Genomic DNA, 20,572 nt, shown 5'->3' with positions numbered 1-20,572 from the left:
AATATATTTCCCAGTAATTATAAATTAATACAAAACTTGCATGTTCTTTAAGCATTGAAGGTTTAACAGAATGTTGCAGTGGTGGATATTTAATACATCCTAGCCAAATTACATTTCAAAATGTAAATCGGTAATGTATATTTTTATCCAGTTCTATATATCAAAAACTCTCCCTAATCTCGGGACAATTTACATAGACCAATTAATCTACCACTAGTACGACTTTGGACTGTGGGAGGAAACCAGAGCACCCAGAGGAAACCCATGTGGTCATGGTGAGAATTTACAGACTCCTTACAGGCAGTGGCGGAAAAAGCAGTTCTGCAAAATAAAAGACCACTATCTTGAAGGTTCTCTGAAATAAGTGGAGGAAGTAGCAAGAAAATAAAGAAAATTTGTCAGCTGTGCTGAAACAAGTGAAATTTTGAGATAAACTTAATTGATTTGAAATAGAATCTTAGTTTCAGTTAGTTATACAAATGGAATGATATTTTAATTGTACATGACTTGGTCTGGTATTTTCTGTGATGAAAATGTTTTTAGTGTGCCTTTGCTAATTGTTTAAATGGTCTTGTCTTTAGATTTTGCCTGATGATCCAGATAAGAAGCCCCAGGCCAAACAATTGCAGACCAGAGCTGACTACCTCATCAAACTATTAAGTAAAGATCTGGCCAGAAAGGAGGCACAAAGGCTTGCTGAGGTACACATTACAATACAATATTTTGTGTTTCAAGTCTTCTGCATGCTGAATCTATTTCTATGGGTCCAATGAAGACTAATGAAAGTCTGTATTTGTTCTAGGCACGTGAGAGAGACAGGCTAGAAAACATTTATTGCCTATCCCTATTGAGTTATTCTCAGTAAACTTGCATTGTTATGCTGCTACTGTGCATTAGTCAAATAATTCCAGGACTTTAAAAGAATAGTGTTACATATTTTGACATGAGTTTATAAGTCAACTTTTAATGCAGTACAGAAAGGTAATGTTGCACAACCAACATCTCTCAAAAGGGAAAAGACCAGAAGATTATGTACAGGATCATAAAGAGAGCTTTTGGCACATATGCCTTCATAAATCAAAAATATTGAGTACAGGAGTTGGGATGTTATGTTGAAGTTGTTTGTGAGGCCTCATTTAGAGTAATTTGTGCAGTTCTGGTCACTTACTGCAGAAAAGATATCATTAAGATTGATAAGAGTGCAGAGAAAATTTACAAGGATGTTGCCAGGACTTGAGGACCTGCGTTGTAAACTAAATTTGAATATGTTAGGAGTTTATTCCCTAATGTAGGAGTGTAGGAGAATGAGGGGAGATTTGATAGAGATACTATGTAAAATTGAGTGGTATGGGTAGGGTAAATTCAGGCAAGCTTTTTCTGTGGAAGCTGGGTGAAAGGTGAAATATTTAAGGGGAACATGAAGGGGATCTTCATTTAAGTGGATGGTAAAGTGTGGAACAAGCTGCCGGTGGGAGTAGTGGATATGGGTTTAATTTCAACATTTAAGATGTTTGGATAAGTACATGGTTGCAAGGGATTTGGAGAGCAATGGTTCAGCTGCAGGTCAATGGGGCCAGATAGGGTACTAGATAGGCTGAAAAGCCTGATTCTGTGCTGTTGTGCTCTGACTATTATTATGATTCTTCTACAAGAAATGGTAGCTGTTCTACAGCCAGACTCCAGAGAAATTATTTCAAAAATTTAAATATGGAATTTACCTTAATGGTAATTCTGCTGCATTTCATTCAGTCAATCTTTGTGAAATAATGGTGGTGGGCATTCTAATTAATTAAATATGCAACTTAGAGGTTTGGATTGAATTCTATTTTCACACTGGTTTTACACTTTGTTTCATAAAGGCCAATTCGAGAAAAAGAAAGCCAAGGAATAAACGAAGCAAAGCAGTGAAAATTGTGAAAGTAGAAGACATTAAAAGCGATTCATCATCACCACCACCACCTTCAGTCAAAAGCTCAGATGAGGAAGGAGAGATCAAGGTATGGAGTCAAATGTTGCCAATGGATCAATGGATTATGGTAAACAGGAAAATTATTAGCTAGATTTGTGGTGCAGTGCCATCCAGAACTCCACAGACTGATGAAAGGTTTTGGTAGATAACCAACTTGAAAGGTTGAATCTGCTTCCCTCTCCACAGATGCTGCCTGACCTACTGAGTGTTTCCAGCATTTTTTGTTTTCCCCTCAACACGTTGTTACATGCTCAAGGAGATCTGTTTTTTTCTGTGAGAATGATGTAATGGTCTTTTGGAGGTCACCTGATGTGATTTTCCCGCCGATGTGAGGTCACGTGATGACATGTGCACCATGACTATATAAGGGTCGACCCAGGTGACGCAGGAGGTTTTTTTTAGTTTGTAGATTTCCAGGTAGAATGTGCTGTATCTCCGTTTCTGTTGCGTGTTTGTTTTTGTGACGCAGTTTCATTTTTAAAACGGTTTTGCGTTCTGATGCAAGATACCACATTATTGGACTGGAAATTTTTGGCTAGGTGTTGATTTACTCAATTCCAACATTAGAAGGGAGAGTGAAGAATTTATCGAAGTGCGGGATCGAGAGGAGTCGGCATCGTTTGGCAGTCTAATAAAGGATCGACCTTATTGAGTCTTCGTTGGAGTAGCAACTTGCATCGGAGATAACTCTTGCCAAAAAGAGCAAAGAGTTCATGCAACGGTTTGCTCTCTCTCTCTAAAAGAATTTAAGGTCAGTTGTTTTAAACTGTTTAATTACCTCCACATGGATTCTGTGGACAGAACCAGCAGGAAAGTTGCGTCTGTGAAGAAATCCTTCTCCAGAGATGTCTCTCCCCAGTTGAATGTATAGATCTGTTGGACTTTCGAATTTATCGCTTTAAGAACTACATCTGACATTATCGCTTTAAGAACTGTTTTCGCATTTAATGCTTTAAGAACCAGAGCCGAGTGTTCATTCGTTGAACGGCTGCAAATCAGTTAACTTCCATTAAAGTTTTCGTTTGTTTTTTTTTTACTTTATCGTTTATCTGTGTTTAATAAATGTTTGGTTATTTTTATATAACCTGTCTCGATTGATATTCATTGTTCCCGTTTACGTAACAACGTCATGCTGTCTTTTTTCCCGTCTGTATTTGTCTGTGGTAGGTCCAGATTTCATCCAGGAGGAACCAAAGTTACCTTGTTTGACTTAAAGCACCACAAACTTGTCACTAATTCCCTCCCCCCTCCCCACAATCAGTGGACTTTTCAAGGACTTTTCATCTCATGTTCTTGATATTTATTGGTTATTTATTTATTGCTATTCTTTTTGTATTTGCACAGTTTGTTGCCTTTTGCATACCTTTTGAACACCCTAGTTGGCCGGTCTTGATTCTGTTACCTTTATTTCATAGATTTATGCCCAGGAGAAAATGAATCTCAGGGTTGTATATGGTGACATATGTATGTTGATAATAAATATACCTTGAACTTTGATTTCAAAACATTAAATTTTCTTTATTTTATTTATAGGATGATACAGCAGGAACAAAGCCCTCAAAAAAGAAATTGAGAATAGAAAGAGATGTTGAAGAGAAAGAACAGGAAATTGTCGTCAAGAGAGAGTCTGAAGACAAAGAAATCAAAAAAGAAATAAAAGAAACCAGAAAAGATAAAAAGGAAAAGGAAGAAAAGAAAGAAACAAAAGAAAAAGATGCAAAGAAAGAAATAAAAGAAAAGGAGGATAAGGATAAAGAACCTATTTATAAAGATAAAGAAGTAAAAGAAGAGAAGGTAAGATATTATTTTAAAGTAAATACAGTGATTACAGTTCCATGTAGAATTTTATTCTTGGATTTACACTGAATTGTGAATTTCAATCACTTGAAGTAATTACCAGAAAAAAAACAGATTGGCGTTTGCTTGTTCATCTGTATCCCATCATATCGCATCTTCATATAGGCTTCTCTCACCAGAATGGTGATGTGGTTATTGTACAGTGTGGAAGTGTGTGTATTTTATCAAATGGCAAATATGAATTGGAAAGGTTAAGTTCACCCTTTTTTTTAGTAGAAGCTCAGTTTCCCATGTAGAAATGCTGCAGATTAACATTTTGCCAGGACGGAGTACAAATATTGTACTCTGTGGTTGGCGTAGGTAGGTGGTGGATTGTTTAAAGAGATAAAGAGAATGAAGTACCTCAATGGAAATGGGGAATATGAAGATAATGTTAGATCTTCTTGCAAAAGCAGATTGCCTATAAATCTTAAGAATCCCAATGCTCGTGTACAAATTCTCATAAGAAACTAACTTGAAGAATTGAAATACTGATCAGAATTAAAGGACGAGACACGTGGCTTTGATAGAAATCAGACTTTGGCTTCAAGATGCAAAGATGGAAAAAGTGAGGCCTGAGTTTTGTTTTAAATTTTTGCAAGTGACTTGAATGGGGGATAGAAAGTATGGATGCTGAATTAGCTGTTGGTGTAAGGAGAGGTGGAAAGATGCATTGTGAAGAAGAGATGGATTGCGAAATAGACAGAGATCTGGTAATTGTAGTGTAATGTCAGAAAATTAAATCTGGTGATTTATTGCAAACTGAATTTACTGTAAAAATTTGGAGGTCATGCTTCAGCACAAAATGTTGGTAGGACTAAATCTGGAGTATTACTTAGTTTTGTTCTTATTTAAGCAAGGATGTAAATAGCATTCAAAGCTGTTGAGAGAAAACTTAATGGACCAATAGCAAGGATGTTAGTTGTGACATGAGCAAAGGGTAGGCTTTATCTGCTAGAGCTTAGAAGTGTAAGAGGCAGCTTGGCTGGAAAAAAAAAATCTTGAAAAGCTGAATGTGGAAAATATTTTTTTCTTGTGGTAGAATCTAGAAGTAAGGATCACTCTTTAGAAATAAAAGGTGATTGTTTAAAGCAGATGAGGTAAAATTTTGAGTTGAGCTTTTGAAGTACTCTTCCTCAAAAAGCAGTGAAAGCAGTATCTATGAATAGTTTTATGGCAAGGTAAAAGATAAGATGTGAGTGACGGTGTTGCCAAGGATAAGCAAGAATGGGAACTGGTGCATGATCTTAATTGAATGACTCCAAGTGCCGCCTCCTGCTCTTAATTCATATATTCATGCAATAATTTACAGAAGAACATAAGGATTTGGTGGAGAAAGCAGTTAAGTCCAGTGATAATCAGTGAAGAACTATTAACAGATGAATGTCCTGCAGTTTCCTTGAAATTTGTTTTCCCTTTGGCCCAGTGCTGCTCTAATTTGTAACTCTGTTTGATGTAGGTAATTGAAGCCAAGTCAGAGGTGAAGGAGAAGCCTAAAAAGACTGATGTCTCAGTTCACTATCCAGCAAGCGGTGATCCAGTTCCAATCTCAGAAGAGACAGAAGAACTTGATCAGAGTACATTTAGTATTGTAAGTAAGAGTGATGTTAACTGTATTAAAGTTTGATATGTGAGTTTCAACTGAAGGCATCCTGCGGGTATAATTTTCTTCCCTGAAGTGCTTTTTGTCACTTCTGTCACAATTGAAGATTGAATATATTGTTTGTAGCTGCAAATGGTTAGTGGAGCATGATAATACTAATATTTGCAAGTTTTTGAAATTCGTTGGACAAGTTAATGAGTTTTTAAAAGATATAAATAGATATTTATTGCAAAAACAATTCTAGATGTCATTGATATGGTTTCATTCCGGCACCACTTTTGGAGATGATGCTGGTCAGAGTTAAGAAAGTTAAATTATAATAGAGAGATCTAAATAGTACAGAAGGTTGTGAGGCACATGGGAGGAGTATTAGAGTAACACTGGAGGAAGAATTAGTGAACAAAGAACAAGATGATTGGTAACTGAAAAGAAGAGAGTTGGTCTTTTCTTATATGATTAGATGTTAAAATCTGGAATGCCCGCCACAAAGATGTGTAAAATACCAAGCACCTTTAGGTATATACCAGTGCACAGAGGCTATTTGTCTAGCTTGAAGAGCTGCCAAAGCCAAAGTGATCAAATTGTCTCTAACGTCCTGATTGGTGTTCAGGGTGGGGAAATGCATCCTACATCAGCTGCATCCTAAGAGCATTTTAAATACAGTATACATCGTTCAAGCACAAGATGCGATCTTAATCGAGTGTGCAAAGGAGATTGCTGCTGGTTTTACGCACCTGCATGCATCCATAAGGACATCATTGAAGATGCAGTTTTGGGCCCCTATCTGAGAAAAATGTGTTGACATTGGCGAGGGTTCAAAGGAGGTTCACAAAAATGATTCCAGGATTGAAAGGCTTATCATATGATGGCTATGGCCCTGGACTCACTAGAATTCAGAAGAATGAGGGGTGAACTCATTGAAACCTATCAAATGTTGAAAGGCCTTGATAGAGTGGATGTGGAGAGGATATTACCTATGGTGGTGAAGTCTAAGATCGGAGAACACAGCCTCAGAATAGAGGGGTGTCCTTTTAGAATGGAGGTGAGGTAGAATTTCTTTAGACAGAGAAAGGGTGGCGAATCTGTGGAATTCGTTGCCACAGGCTGCTGTGGAGGCGTAATCATTGGGTATATTTGAGGCAGAGTTTGATCGATTCTTGATTAGTCAGGACACGAAGGATTGGGGCTGAGGGGAAAAATGGATCAGCCATGATGAAATGGCAGAGCAGACTTGATGGGCCAAATGGCCTAATTCTGCTCCTTTATCATATGGTCTAAGATTACAAAATACAGAGCTTGTTTAACTAAGCATTGGATAATTAAGCATTTACAGAGCTTGTTTAACTAAGCATTGGATAATTAAGCATTTAACTTCTGAAACAAGAAATGTAGAGTATGCTGATTGAATTAATGTGTATCTTGCAACTACTCTTTATTCTGTTTGAAAGGAAGAAAATAGTAGTGTGCACCTCCCTAAAAATTAGATCAAGTTGTAGCCTATGGAAATTTGCCATCCTTGGATACATTTTCTTCCTGACTGCATCATTGACTTTAGTTATGTGTGAACTCTCAGTTTGACACTGTTTACTTCATTGCAAATAGACCTTTTGAACTTGCATCAAAACTAACTCCAGCAAGTTTTCTACCAAATGGAAAAGCACTAGTTCTCTACTGATATGGTTTTCGGCTTCAGGCTACTGTCTCATCAAAATCCCTGTTCAGTACTCTCAGATCCTTTGAGCATTTGCTACATGAAAGTGAATGGAGGTGAACAAGTGCCTTAAAGGTAGTCTTTGGCATAGCATAGACTCATAAGGCACAGAAACAAACCTGTGGCCCACTGTTCTCATAATGAACCCAATTTCCATTGTCTTCTATGCCTTGATGGTTCAAGTGTTTTCATCTAGTTAAGTGTTTTAAGGATCACCTCCACCTCCCCATCATGGTGGTACAATAACTACAAAGATTGTAGTATTGCCTTGGCCAGCACTGGTACAGTTCATGAGTTATCATAAATATGATTTTTGTTTTTCAGTGTAAAGAGAGAATGAGACCTGTAAAGGCAGCACTGAAACAGTTAGACAGACCTGAAAAGGGCCTTTCGGAAAAGGAGCAGCTGGAACACACCAGGCAGTGCCTGATTAAAATAGGAGACCACATCACTGAATGTTTGAAAGAATATTCGAACCCAGAACAAATCAAACAGTGGAGAAAGTAAGCAATTCTTAATCACTTTCATTCATCTTCTCATCTGAAAACTAAACGGGGAAATGGTGAACATGGATACACAGTGCATCAGAAACCTAGAAGTCAAATTATATAATCCCTAACCTAACATAGAGCATAGAAATCTATAGCACATTACAGACTCTTCAGCCCACAATTTTGTGCCGACCATGCAACCTACTCCAGAAACTGCCCAGAATTTCCCTACCACCTAGCTCTGTATTTTTCTAAGCTCCATGTACCTAAGAGTCTCTTAAAACAGCGGTCTCCAACCACTGGGCCGCAGAGCATGCTCTACTGGGCCGCGAGGAAATGATATGATTTGGTGAAAGATCAACTCCTCGAGCTTGCAAATGACGTGGGCTGATAAGTATGTTTGACATAACATCTCTGCCGGCATTATGGATCAAAGTCAAGGCTAAGTATCCTGAGATAGCCATGAAAGCACTGAAAACGTTGCTTCCATTTCCAACAACATATCCCTGCAATGAATGCAACGAAAACTAAATTGCAGAATAGACTGGACATTAGGAACCCCCTTCGAGTATCGCGGTCTCTCGTCACCCTTCAATAGGACTGTCTTGTTGCAGGAAAACAATCCCAGGGCTCCCACCTATTGGCGTGTTGCAATGATTTTATATGTTCATACGGGGAAAATATGTGCTGCGTGTTTAATATCCAAACGATACTTAAAATGTTATGATGCTATTGACTTATATAACAATTACAGCACGGAAACAGGCCATCTCTGCCCTTCTAGTCCGTGCCAAACGGTTACTCTCACTGTCCCACCGACCTGCACTCAACCCATAACCCTCCATTCCTTTACTGTCCATATACCTATCCAATTTTTCTTTAAATGATGATATCGAACCTGCCTCTATCACTTCTACTGGAAGTTCGTTCAACATTTACTTCAGGCTCCCCTGTCCTCCCCGATAATTGACTTATCACTATATTCATGCGAGGAAAATATGCGCTGTGTGTTTAATATTAAATTCGTTAGATAAACCCTTCTAGAAACTAAATTGAGTGTATTAGCTAATTATCATCTATATTCCGGTCGTGATTAACACCCCGCCCCCCCCCCCCCGAACAGAATTGCCAAAAACGATTTGTAGAAAAAAAATTGTACACGCATGTGCACTGGTGCCCATGCAAGGCTTCATGGTCATTGTAGTCTTTCTCAGGGAAAACCCAGCGTATTTGACTGCTACTCTTGTCCGTTGACAACCAACCACCCCCCACCGATCGGCCGGTCTGCAAGAATATTGTCAATATGAATCCGGTCCGCAGTGCGAGAAATGTTGGGGATCCCTGTCTTAAAAGATCCTAACTGACACCTCTACCACCGTCTCATTCCACGCATCCACCACTCTCTGTGTGAAAATCTTATCTCTGACATCCCCCTTGTACCTACTTCCAAGCACCTTAAAATTATGCCCCCTCGTGTTAGCCATTTCAGCCCTGGGAAAAAGCCTCTGTCTAACCACACGATCAATGCCTCTCATCATCTTGTATACCTCTATTAGGTCACCTCTCATCCTCCGTCACTCCAAGAAGAAAAGCCAAGTTTGCTCAACCTATTCTGATAAGGCACGCTCTCCAATCCAGGCAACATCCTTGTAAATCTCCTCTGCACGCTCTCTAAAGTATCCACATCCTTCCTGTAGTGAGGTGACCAGAACTGAACACAGTACTCCAAGTGGGGTCTAACTAAGATCTTGTATAGCTGTAACATTACCTCACGGTTCTTGAACTCAATGATGAAGACTAATACATCATATGCCTTCTTAACAACACTGTATACCTGCACAGCAACTTTGAGTGTCCTTTGGACACAGACCATGGGCAATCCAAATTCAAATAAAGATTAGTCTTTTTCTTACCATTCCTAAACCACCACATGGTCTGGTGTTGGTTCAGTATCCAGCTTTAGCTTGCTGATACAACAGATATGTATTTTTGGTGCTGTGGTTTGTAGAGTGTGTAAGATGAGCACGATCTTGCATACACGATGCTGTGGTGAATAAGCAGAGACAAATGGACTTAAATTCAACCAAGACAGGTGGTGTTATTACAAATGTACAGCTGCATCGATAAAGCAAAATGTAGCATCAGAAGATATTTAAGTCCAGCTGCAGCTGCCAGTGGACGTGTCAAAGATCAACAAAATTGCTCTTTCCTTTGAAGTATCGTGGGTCAAACCTCTACCTCCAGGTGCTCATCTCCAGTTTTGAACCTCCTGTTCCGGCCAAATCCAACTGATCATACAGTATCATAGTGATTGCAGGGCAGAATGCTGCATCCAGTTCCATGAGTCAGGCACCAGTACGGGAAATACTTTCAGATGTGCTCAGCTAATTCACTCACTGATTAAAAGGCAAAATACAGATGAAACACTATGGCTAGTGAAGGGCAGTAGTGCCCAACTGCACAATGGTGGCTGTATACAGCACTTCACTAGAGTATTTGGAGCTTTGTTTCAGCTGTTAACAGGTAAATATGTGTAACAGCATTTCTATGAATACTGTATGTTAATAGAAGCATACCTGTCAATTAATAATTTTCACTCATGAACCAACACATGGCTACTTAGCTTGTGCTGAGGTCAGCTACTCAGGATCAACAAAGTACCTTCGTTCTCTCCAGCTCTGTATTAGCCCTACTATCAGAAATGTGCCTTCGCTTTTATCAGTTGAACTACCAGTCCATTTGAGAAACTTTGTCAGTTGAGCTCTCTGGTAACTGGTCACTGGAGATGCTGCTGAAGGTACCTTCTGAGAAAGAAAACATGTTCATTCGCCCATTGATAAAAGCTGAATTTAAGCCATTTCCCTGTGAAAACTGAGTTTTCACTGAATCCCAAGTCAGTTGAGTTAAAGTGTTGCATTTTTTAGAACTTGAGCAGACCATATTTGACTTGTGTTGTAAGCAGTAAATTTAGTGTTAAATTTTAAAGCTCAGTAATTTTTTTTTTCAATATTTCTAGAAATCTCTGGATCTTTGTTTCAAAGTTCACAGAATTTGATGCAAGAAAGCTGCATAAACTCTACAAGCATGCAATCAAGAAACGACTGGAGAATTCTCGGGTATGAGTACTTCAGTGTCAGTAGAAAGATTACTTGGCAAAATGTTATGTATATGACAGCTTCTGCAAATTCATTGCCCAAGATGGATAGCTTATCCACTGATGGTCTCTGGAGACAGCTTATCCACTGATGTCTACTATAAGCCTACTGACTCTCACAGCTATCTGGACTATTCCTCTTCTCACCCTGTCTCTTGCAAAAACACCATCCCCTTCCCGCAATTCCTCCGTCTCCGCCGCATCTGCTCTCAGGATGAGGCTTTTCATTCTAGGACGAGGGAGATGTCTTCCTTTTTTAAAGAAAGGGGCTTCCCTTCCTCCAGTATCAACTCTGCTCTTAAACGCATCTCCCCCATTTCACGTACATCTGCTCTCACTCCATCCTCCCGCCACCCCACTAGGAATAGGGTTCCCCTGGTCCTCACCTACCACCCCACCAGCCTCCGGGTCCAACATATTATTCTCCGTAACTTCCGCCACCTCCAACGGGATCCCACCACTAAGCACATCTTTCCCTCCCCCCCCCTTTCTCTGCATTCCGCAGGGATCGCTCCCTACGCAACTCCCTTGTCCATTCGTCCCTCCCATCCCTCCCCACTGATCTCCCTCCTGGCACTTGTCCGTGTAAGCGGAACAAGTGCTACACATGCCCTTACACTTCCTCCCTTACCACCATTCAGGGCCCCAAACAGTCCTTCCAGGTGAGGCAACACTTCACCTGTGAGTCGACTGGGGTGATATACTGCGTCTGGTGCTCCCGATGTGGCCCTTTATATATTGGCGAGACCCGACGCAGACTGGGAGACCGCTTTGCTGAACATCTACGCTCTGTCCGCCAGAGAAAGCAGGATCTCCCAGTGGCCACACATTTTAATTCCACATCCCATTCCCATTCTGACATGTCTATCCACAGCCTCCTCTACTGTAAAGATGAAGCCACACTCAGGTTGGAGGAACAACACCTTATATTCCGTCTGGGTAGCCTCCAACCTGATGGCATGAACATTGACTTCTCTAACTTCCGCTAAGGCCCCACCTCCCCCTCGTACCCCATCTGTTACTTATTTTATGCACACATTCTTTCTCTCACTCTCCTTTTTCTCCCTCTGTCCCTCTGAATGTACCTCTTGCCCATCCTCTGGGTTCCCCCCCCCCCCGTCTTTCTTCCCGGACCTCCTGTCCCATGATCCTCTCGTATCCCCTTTTGTCTATCACCTGTCCAGCTCTTGGCTCTATCCCTCCCCCTCCTGTCTTCTCCTATCATTTTGGATCTCCCCCTCCCCCTCCAACTTTCAAATCCCTTACTCACTCTTCCTTCAGTTAGTCCTGACGAAGGGCCTTGGCCTGAAACGTCGACTGCACCTCTTCCTACAGATGCTGCCTGGCCTGCTGCATTCACCAGCAACTGTGATATGTGTTGCTTGGATTTATTCAAGTTTCTTTTCAAATATAAGTGTCGTCATGGTCATACAGCCCTTCAGCTCAAAGAGTTCATGGTATTTAGTGTCAACTAACAGGTGCTTAATTTCACTTTCACCCCAGCCCCCATCCTCTGTCAGCCCCTCTCTTTGTTCTCTCTCTCTCCTGTGACCTACTTATTCCAGTTTTCAGCCTGCTAATACTCCTCCAGCACCTTAGGCTGTAAATTTATGCACCACCCTCTTGGGCCTTTTGTCAAATGCCTTTTTCAGAGCTAAATACACTACATCTACAGGTTCTCCTCTGCCATCTGTCACTATCACTCCCAAAGAATTTGAGCAAATTTGTTGAATTTTCGTTAATAAAATGTTGACTAGATTTGATTAGCTTTCCTAAATTGAGTTATCTCCTCTTTGATTACTGACTCCAATATAGATGTTAACAAACAACTGTTACCCACCATGTCTCTGTCCCTTTCTTAACATGGCTATTTCCCGATCTTCTACTCTCCCCTCACCGAAAATACACTGCAAAACGTTAGACTGTCCACCTAAGAGAATATATAATTAATAACAGGCACTCTTGTGGTTTCTGTGGTCACAACAGTCAACTGCATCAATTAATTCTTAATTGTCACTTGATACATTATTCAGTTCTTTATCTAATCCTTTCCATTTGAATTCCAAACTTTTCTTGTCTCTATTTCATCAGAATGATGTTAGATTCTCTGGAACATATTTTAGTACTTTCAAGATCACATTGTACAGATTTATCCATTCTATTATTTATTTGCTTTAACATGTGTGATTTCTGGCATGACGCTATCAGTATGATGGTCAGTCCATTCTCTGCCACAGTGTCTGCACATTTCTCAATCCTGGGATGGAGCTAAAATGTCATAACTTTGCAAACGTGTTTCAGCTGAATCAAGTTGACCTCTTAAACGTTCTGTTAAAAAATGGGAAACTATAGCATTAACTTTTTAAAACTTAAAATATTTCTAGGGTGGAAGCCAGTCTTTCCACTGTAGACATCGTTCAATCTTTGTGCTTGTGTTTTGTGTTCCAGCATAACGATCAGCACAGCAGTACTCTTGGTACCCAGCATGCCAAACTCTCAGGTATGGCTCCAGAGTAACTTTCTTCTGCCTTTTGTAAAAATACATAAAATGTTTTCATTTAGTTTACAGCTTTCAGTGAAAGTTTAAGGGTGACCTTTTGTGCTTCATTGTTGTGAATATGTAAGAAATTGAGAAGATGGGTAAACCCTGGCTCCATTTTTTATTGAACAGAATCTGAAAAACCCAAGGAGAATTCACACAATGATGACAGCAGTAGGGATAGTCATTCATCTGAAAGACACCATTCATCTCATTATCACGATCATCATCGAGATCGTCACCATGGTGATTCCTACCGAAAAAGTGATTCCTCAAGAAAGAGACTGTATTCGTCATTTAGCAATGGCAAAGACCACCGGGACAGAGACCATTACCGAACAGACAGCAGGTACCTTGAGACAGGTTGTCTTCTTTTAAAGATAAGCTGTTAATGGAACACTTAAGCTTTGGAAAATCTATATTAAAGTTTATTGATATAATGCTTTTGTTTTTGGCAATGGCAGGATAAAAATTGTAAGATAAAGTTGAGTCTAGTTGGTTTTTGAAAGTTAGTCAATTTATTGTTTGAGAATTGGCAGCCATGTAGTAATACAGAAGAAAAGCATTTGGGTCATCTTGTCAACGCCAACTAATTTTTTATAGCTCTGTATTCTCTGCTTCAAATGTTTATAGGAGATTTTTCTTAAGAGGCAACAGTCTTGGCCCTGACTACCTCAGATAGCAAGCACCTTGTAACACTTCCAAGAAAACATTTTTCCCCAAATCTCTTTGTAACCATTTTAAATTGATGAGTTCCCTTCATTGATACCCAACAACATTGCCTCATCCACCCCTTTAAAACATTTAGAATTGCAAAAAGAATTCCATTGGACTATAAGACAGAGGAGCAAAATTATGCAATCAGCCCATCGAATCTGCTCTGCCATTCCATTATGGCTGATTCATTATTCCTCTCAACCCCATTCTCCTGCCTTCGCCTTGCAACCTTTGGCACCCTGACTAATCAAGAACCTCTAAAACTGCTTTAATGAAAACCAGTTACTTGGCCTCCATAACCATGAGTTCCACAGATTCACCACCTACTATTCATTACTCATTTGCCTTTCCGGCATCAAAGTTCAAAGTAAATTTATTATCGAAGTATATATATGTCACCATATACACTGAGTTTTATTTTCTTGTGGGCATACTCAATAAATCTATAGAATAATAACCATAACAGAATCAATGAAAGACAGCTGAACTTGGGCGTTCAACTGGAGTTCAGAAGACAACAAACTGCAAATATAAAAAGAAAGAAATAATAATAAGCAATAAATATCGAGAACATGAGATGAAGTCCTTAAAAGTGAGTCCATTGGTTGTGGGAACATTTCAATGATGGGGCAAGTGGTGTGAGTCCTAAGGTTTCTGTACCTTTCTGATGGCAGCAGTGAGAAGAGAGCATGTGCTGGGTGGTGAGGGTACATCAGCAAACGAACTTCAGGTATTTCATCCACTCTCAATATTTATCCTGTCAAATTAGAGAATTTATGCATATGCTGTTCGATAGAGCTAGCACTTCCTTGAAGACTTTTATGGTCTCAGGGCATCACTAGTTACCTCAATACCCTGAATTACTTCACTCACTTTGGGGAGGAAACCCAAGACACAGGTATGCATAAACTATAAGTCATATGGGCAAAATTAGGCCATTCAGTCCATTGAATCTTCTGTCATTCCCTCATGGCTGTTATATTATCCCTTTCAACTCCATTCTCTTGCCTTATCCTCATAACTGTTGACACCCTTCTGAATCAAGAACCCACCAATCTCTGCTTTAAATATATCCAATGTTGCCACATATATAATGAATCTATCGATTTATGTGTATATTTACATGAACTTCGAAAGTAACCCTGATCTCTTCCAATTTTACAGGTATCACAGTGAAAGTAAGCATAGAAAACTTGATGAACACAGAAGTCGGGATCACCGATCTGGTCCAGACACCAGCTCAAAGGAGAGTCGCTCACATGCTGACCATAGATCTCACTCAGATCACCGTTCGAGTTCAGAGCATCGATCTCATTCGGATCACAGATCCAGTTCAGAATACTCAGGCCATCACAAATCCTCCCGGGATTACAGGTACCACTCAGACTGGCCAGTGGACCACAGACCATCGAGTAGTGGTCCAAGATCTCCCTTGGATCAGAGATCTCCATATGACTCTAGATCACCATTGGAACATAGATCTCCCCTCGAATATTCCTCTGATCACAAAAGTACCCCAGAGCACATCTGGAACAGCCGTAAAACATAACAGCACGAGACTTCGTGTCTTTGCCCAATGCAGCCATAAAAAAGTGAACACAATAAATGCCTTATGTGACTTATAGCAGATAAGAGCTGCTTCTCGAGCAGTAATATTGTTACTCCTCCTTACAGGTTGCAAGGTTGTTATCTCAAGAAGAAAATATTTTTGTATTGAGGTTAATGCTGCACTGTGCTACAACTTTGTGGCATGTTTTGTTCCTGTTTTTTTAATTCAAAGGTGGACATGTTTACTACTGCATATATTGGAACACTGCCCCGAACACACTGGATCATAGAATTAATTCTCCTCAGACATAGAGGGTTTCAACCTCATCAACCAGAATTATGTGTTGAAGAACAAATTTAAATCCATGCAAGTACACAAGATTATGCAGGAATTTAGGAGCGGAGTAAAAATTTAGACTGTTCAGAAGGCAGAGGACTCTAGTACACCTCCCAAAGTTATTTGTATTGAGTCTGTTTACATTTTACACTGCGACCACATTGCCCAGTTCTTGGCAAGCTTGAATATTTAAATTCTGTACTTACAACTGTAAAATATTTTGTTGATCAATTGTAATGCCTTTGAAAATATACTACTGTAAATTATTGTAAATTTAGTGGATCGAATCTGAGCTTTTTTTCTTCTCAGGCTTTTTTTGACTACTTTCCTTTCCCCACCAGCTCAGGCCTTCACATCATGAGTATAAAATCCGTGTACTACAGTTTTTAATGAATTGTCATTGAAATCACTGTTTAGAATGTAAAATGGGAAAGGGAAGATCAATTCCATTATATCTAGTCCTGTAGTACTTTTTTATTGATAACTTGTATTAGAAATGTGTTTATTTACTTTAAACTCAGTGTTGTGATTGCTGTAGTAACTAAATAGGAGAAATTCCTTAAAATTCAGATGTCAAATTATAGTTTGAGATACATTTTATAAACAGATCTACTTCTCCCCCTTCCCACCTTAATATTCCATTTACAGCAAGAACAATAAAATGAGGTGAATTTGATATATCATCTTCCCTATTCTTTTCCCTACTAAAACAGGCAATAATATGAAACGTGCTATGCAGTCAGACGAATTTCCAATGCATTGGTGAACTGGGGAAACTATATGGTGTTATAATGCACACCGATGTAAATATCTACTATATATTACAAAGTAAATTTACAGAGAATGATGTGTGAATTCCTGACATCTTTTTCACCCTAGAAGAAAAATGTCAGATTTGTACAAATCAACACATTCATTATCAGTATCTCTTCCCATCCCCTTTATTTCTCCAGAAAGTATCACAGACTTTTTAATAAAGTAATTTTGTAACTCTCCCTTGCAAATGTGTGCTTTAACTTTGGTCAAAAACAAAAATTGCAACTGTGCCAAGTAATAATGGGATAAACATTATAGCTGTGAATAAGTTACACAGTGAACTAATGTAGAGATGTAAATATAGTTTGTATGTGCAAATACTGGAAAAAAAATCTAATCTATGCTATTCGCTTTCATGTTTCCCAGCCCCTAAGAATGATGATAGATTGAAAAATGGGCAACATTTATTTGCCATAACAAGGTATATGTTATACTTTGGGTAGTGCTGCGGTTAGCGTGACGCTGCTACAGCTCAGGGCATCGGAGTTCAGTTCCGATGTCATATGTAAGGAGTCTGTACATACTCCCCATGGACTCTGGGTTTTCTCCAGGTACCGGTTAGTAGGTTAATTGGTCATTGTAAATTGTCCTGTGATTAAGATAAGGTTAAATCTGGAATTGCTGGGTAGTGCGGCTGGAAGGCCCTATTCCGCACTGTATTTCTAAATTAAATAAATAAATATTTTTGCAGTTCCACAAAATACTGTGTGTCATTAACAGACTGGATGAATTATATCCTGTTATTATACTTATAAAAGAATAAAGGACAGGAAAGCTGTGCTTCAGTGCTCAGATGAAGAATTGACTGTTAAAAATCAATTTTTTTTCCATCTGCTCCTGGAGTGTTCTTTGAAATGATCTTGGGAATACCACAGCGATTCTATTAATTCTACTTGTGATATGAACCGATGGATAAACCATACAGTAAAGCTATTGATATATTTATGAAAAACACCAGTTTTATTGACCTACTTTAATAATTACATTAAGGTAAATATTGCAGCTTTTGGATCTTTTAAGTAATGTAGATCAGTCATGTTTATGAAAGAAAATCTTTAATTGGATTAACCAGATGAATATAAAATTGAATATGCTAAATTTATATAAAAATTCTTTGAACAAAATATTCTGTGAAAAGCCAGTATACTTTTGTAGTAATAAGACTGTCATCAATTGTGTTTATTTACTGTAAAGTTTCATTTTCATCAATTCTTCCTATAACAGAGGCTGAATTGTTTGATTATCAGAGGAAATACTGGTAGAACTTCCAAGCCATTAGAAGGATCTTTTCTTAAAAACCCAAATTATGTACACACACCAACAGGAGAATATCAAACTTGACTCAAGTGATCACCCTACCAATCACCGAATCAAGTGTGTATTGTTACTTTTGAGGAGGGGCAACTGATGCTTAATGGGGCTCTAGTTTTTGGTAATAGTGCTGTTATCAGGCTGAATTAGAAACTAATCATACTGCAAACCAAGCATTGATTTTTTTTTTTGTTAGCAAGCTTGTTAGCATTTTGCAGATTGTGATTTTAAGTTATGAGGTTGATAGGAGAACTGAAATGCACTTTTTAAAATTAAAAGTTTGTAATACTTTTGATTGAGGTAATAATGCAAAATGGGTTTTTAAATTGAGGATTATTTAAAACTTTGTCCACCATTAATCTCAGTTATACCACATCTGCTTTTTAGTGTGTTTTTTTTATATGGCATGAATTGTTCTGGTAATTGAAGTCCTCATCAAGCTGCTGATTAGATTGCTGAAGACCACTGTGTTAAGGTAGTGATTCAGTGACAGCAGTTTACTGAAGATGGATGTAGTCCGGTCATTGCTGAAAGTTTTCTCCACTATAACTCTGAGTGGCTAACCTTCCATTATTTTCACTGCAAATTATTGGCCAATGTGAACCTTGCTGTAGCTTTTCTTCAACTATATGCTGCAATGTTCATTCTTAACAATTTCAAGCTTACTCTGATACCTCATGATTTTTTAAAAAGTGACAAATGACAACACACACAAAATGCTCAGCATGTCAGGCAGCATCTGTGAAGGGTCAAGACCCTTCATCAGGACTGCCAAATAAACTGATGAATGGTAAGACATCAAGGAATTGGCATGTTCAAGTATTTGCTGGCTTAAGCAGTGTGTGTTTTTTAGTGTCCTAAGCTCAATATATAGCACATAATATTGAATTCACATGTTTATATATTTTTTTAAAATCTGGATTATTTTCCCCAAATTTTGCATTAGGGTATTTTCTGCCATGTTAAACAGCATCCAAGGTAAATACAATGATATCAATGTCCAAGTAAGTGACTCCATGTTTTCACATCATTCATCTATCTATACTTTAATTCAGCAGAAGAACATTAGTTCAGAACTGAGATGAGGAATTTCTTTAGCCAGAGGGTGGTGGATCTGTAGAATTTGTTGCCACAGCTGAGTATGGAGGCCAAGTCTATGTATATTTAAGGTAGAGCTTGATAGATTCTTGATTGGTCAGGGCATGAAGGGTTACGGGGAGAAGGCAAGAATTGCGGCTAAGAGGGAAAATGGATCAGCCATGATATGGTGGGGCAGACTTGATGGGCTAAGTGTTCTAATTCTACTCCTTATCAAGAAGACCAACATAAGCTTTCAGAAATTAAAATTCTTGTCATAAAATGAATTTGTCAATCACCTATAATAAATGCAGTAACATGTTCTACAGGGTGTTTGTCAGTGATTCATTTGCATGAGATTAGTCTCAGGCAATTTTTAAACAAATATTTTAATGTTGGAAGTAATCTGCAGTGGATGTGTTTATACCTGCTATCATTATTTCTGCCTATAAACTCTTCTTATCACCCTCTAATTGGGTTCGTTTTTCTTTAATGCTTTACTCAACAGCTAATATCTGCAGTGAGATATTACAAGTGAATTGTCGGACAAATAAGCACCAATCATTTGGTTGAGAGAATTAAACAAATAAAGGCATCCATTAGTCTTGCGAGACCATGGATCTGCACCTGGAAAGTCTTCACTCTCCAGGGCACAGGCCTGGGCAAGGTTGTATGGAAGACCAGCAGTTGCTCATGCTGCAAGTCTCCCCTCTCCACAACACCAATGTTGTCCAAGGGGAAGGGCATTACGACCCATACAGCTTGGCACCAGTGACGTCGCAGAGCAATGTGTGATTAAGTGCCTAGCTCAAGGACACAACACGTTGCCTCGGCTGGGGTTCGAACTCATGATCTTCGGGTAGCTAGTCCGATGCCTTAACCACTTGGCCATGTGCCCACTTGAGAGAATTAAGGTTGTCAAAATCTGGGCTTTGTGAAGCCTGGTTTTCAGAGAGATCTGAGCACTTGTGATGCAGCCTGGAATAGTCCTGTGGTGAGCATTGGTGCGTAAATGCCTCTCGATAGTACTGCTTGATGAGAGATAATTAGCCAGCTTGGAGGTATCTTGCTTTTAGTGGACATTGAGTAAATGGGCAGTTTTACATCGTGCCAGTATTACTAGGTAAGCACAAGAAATTCTGTGGATGCTGGAAATCCAAAGTAACATACATAAAATTCTGGAGAAACTCAGCATGTCAGGCAGCATCCATGGAAATGAACAGACTCAACATTTTGGGCTGAGACCCTTCTTCAGGCCTTTCCATGCAAGCTGCCTGACCTGCTGAGTTCTTCCAGCATTTTATGTACGTTATATGGTGGCAGTTTGGCTAGAGACATTCTAGAGTGCAACTCTTCACACATCCAAGGTATGGTACTGGTCCCATAGCCTTTTTCAGCATCCAGTGCTCTTAGCTGTTTCTTAATATTTCGTGGAATGGTACACATGGTCTACAATCAAAATT

The 20,572-nt window shown here is 39.1% G+C and overlaps 1 protein-coding gene across 1 annotated transcript in view; it reads left to right on the top strand.

The window, feature by feature from the left end:
• The window catches only part of chd1 (chromodomain helicase DNA binding protein 1), a 122,532-nt gene extending 105,634 nt beyond the window's left edge, over positions 1-16,898 (top strand). Inside the window, exons 29-37 of the mRNA XM_072281322.1 lie at positions 582-701; positions 1,860-1,997; positions 3,503-3,763; positions 5,265-5,396; positions 7,444-7,622; positions 10,627-10,726; positions 13,213-13,264; positions 13,436-13,652; positions 15,185-16,898. Of these exons, the coding sequence (XP_072137423.1) occupies positions 582-701; positions 1,860-1,997; positions 3,503-3,763; positions 5,265-5,396; positions 7,444-7,622; positions 10,627-10,726; positions 13,213-13,264; positions 13,436-13,652; positions 15,185-15,569 (1,584 nt within the window). The 3' untranslated portion in view covers positions 15,570-16,898. The remainder of the gene's footprint in view (positions 1-581; positions 702-1,859; positions 1,998-3,502; positions 3,764-5,264; positions 5,397-7,443; positions 7,623-10,626; positions 10,727-13,212; positions 13,265-13,435; positions 13,653-15,184) is intronic.
• Positions 16,899-20,572: the final 3,674 nt, after the last annotated feature.

The sequence above is a fragment of the Mobula birostris genome, chromosome 17 (genome assembly GCF_030028105.1).
Source record: "Mobula birostris isolate sMobBir1 chromosome 17, sMobBir1.hap1, whole genome shotgun sequence".
Classification (NCBI taxonomy): Eukaryota; Metazoa; Chordata; class Chondrichthyes; order Myliobatiformes; family Myliobatidae; genus Mobula; species Mobula birostris.
This window is presented reverse-complemented; position numbering and strand designations above follow the sequence as displayed.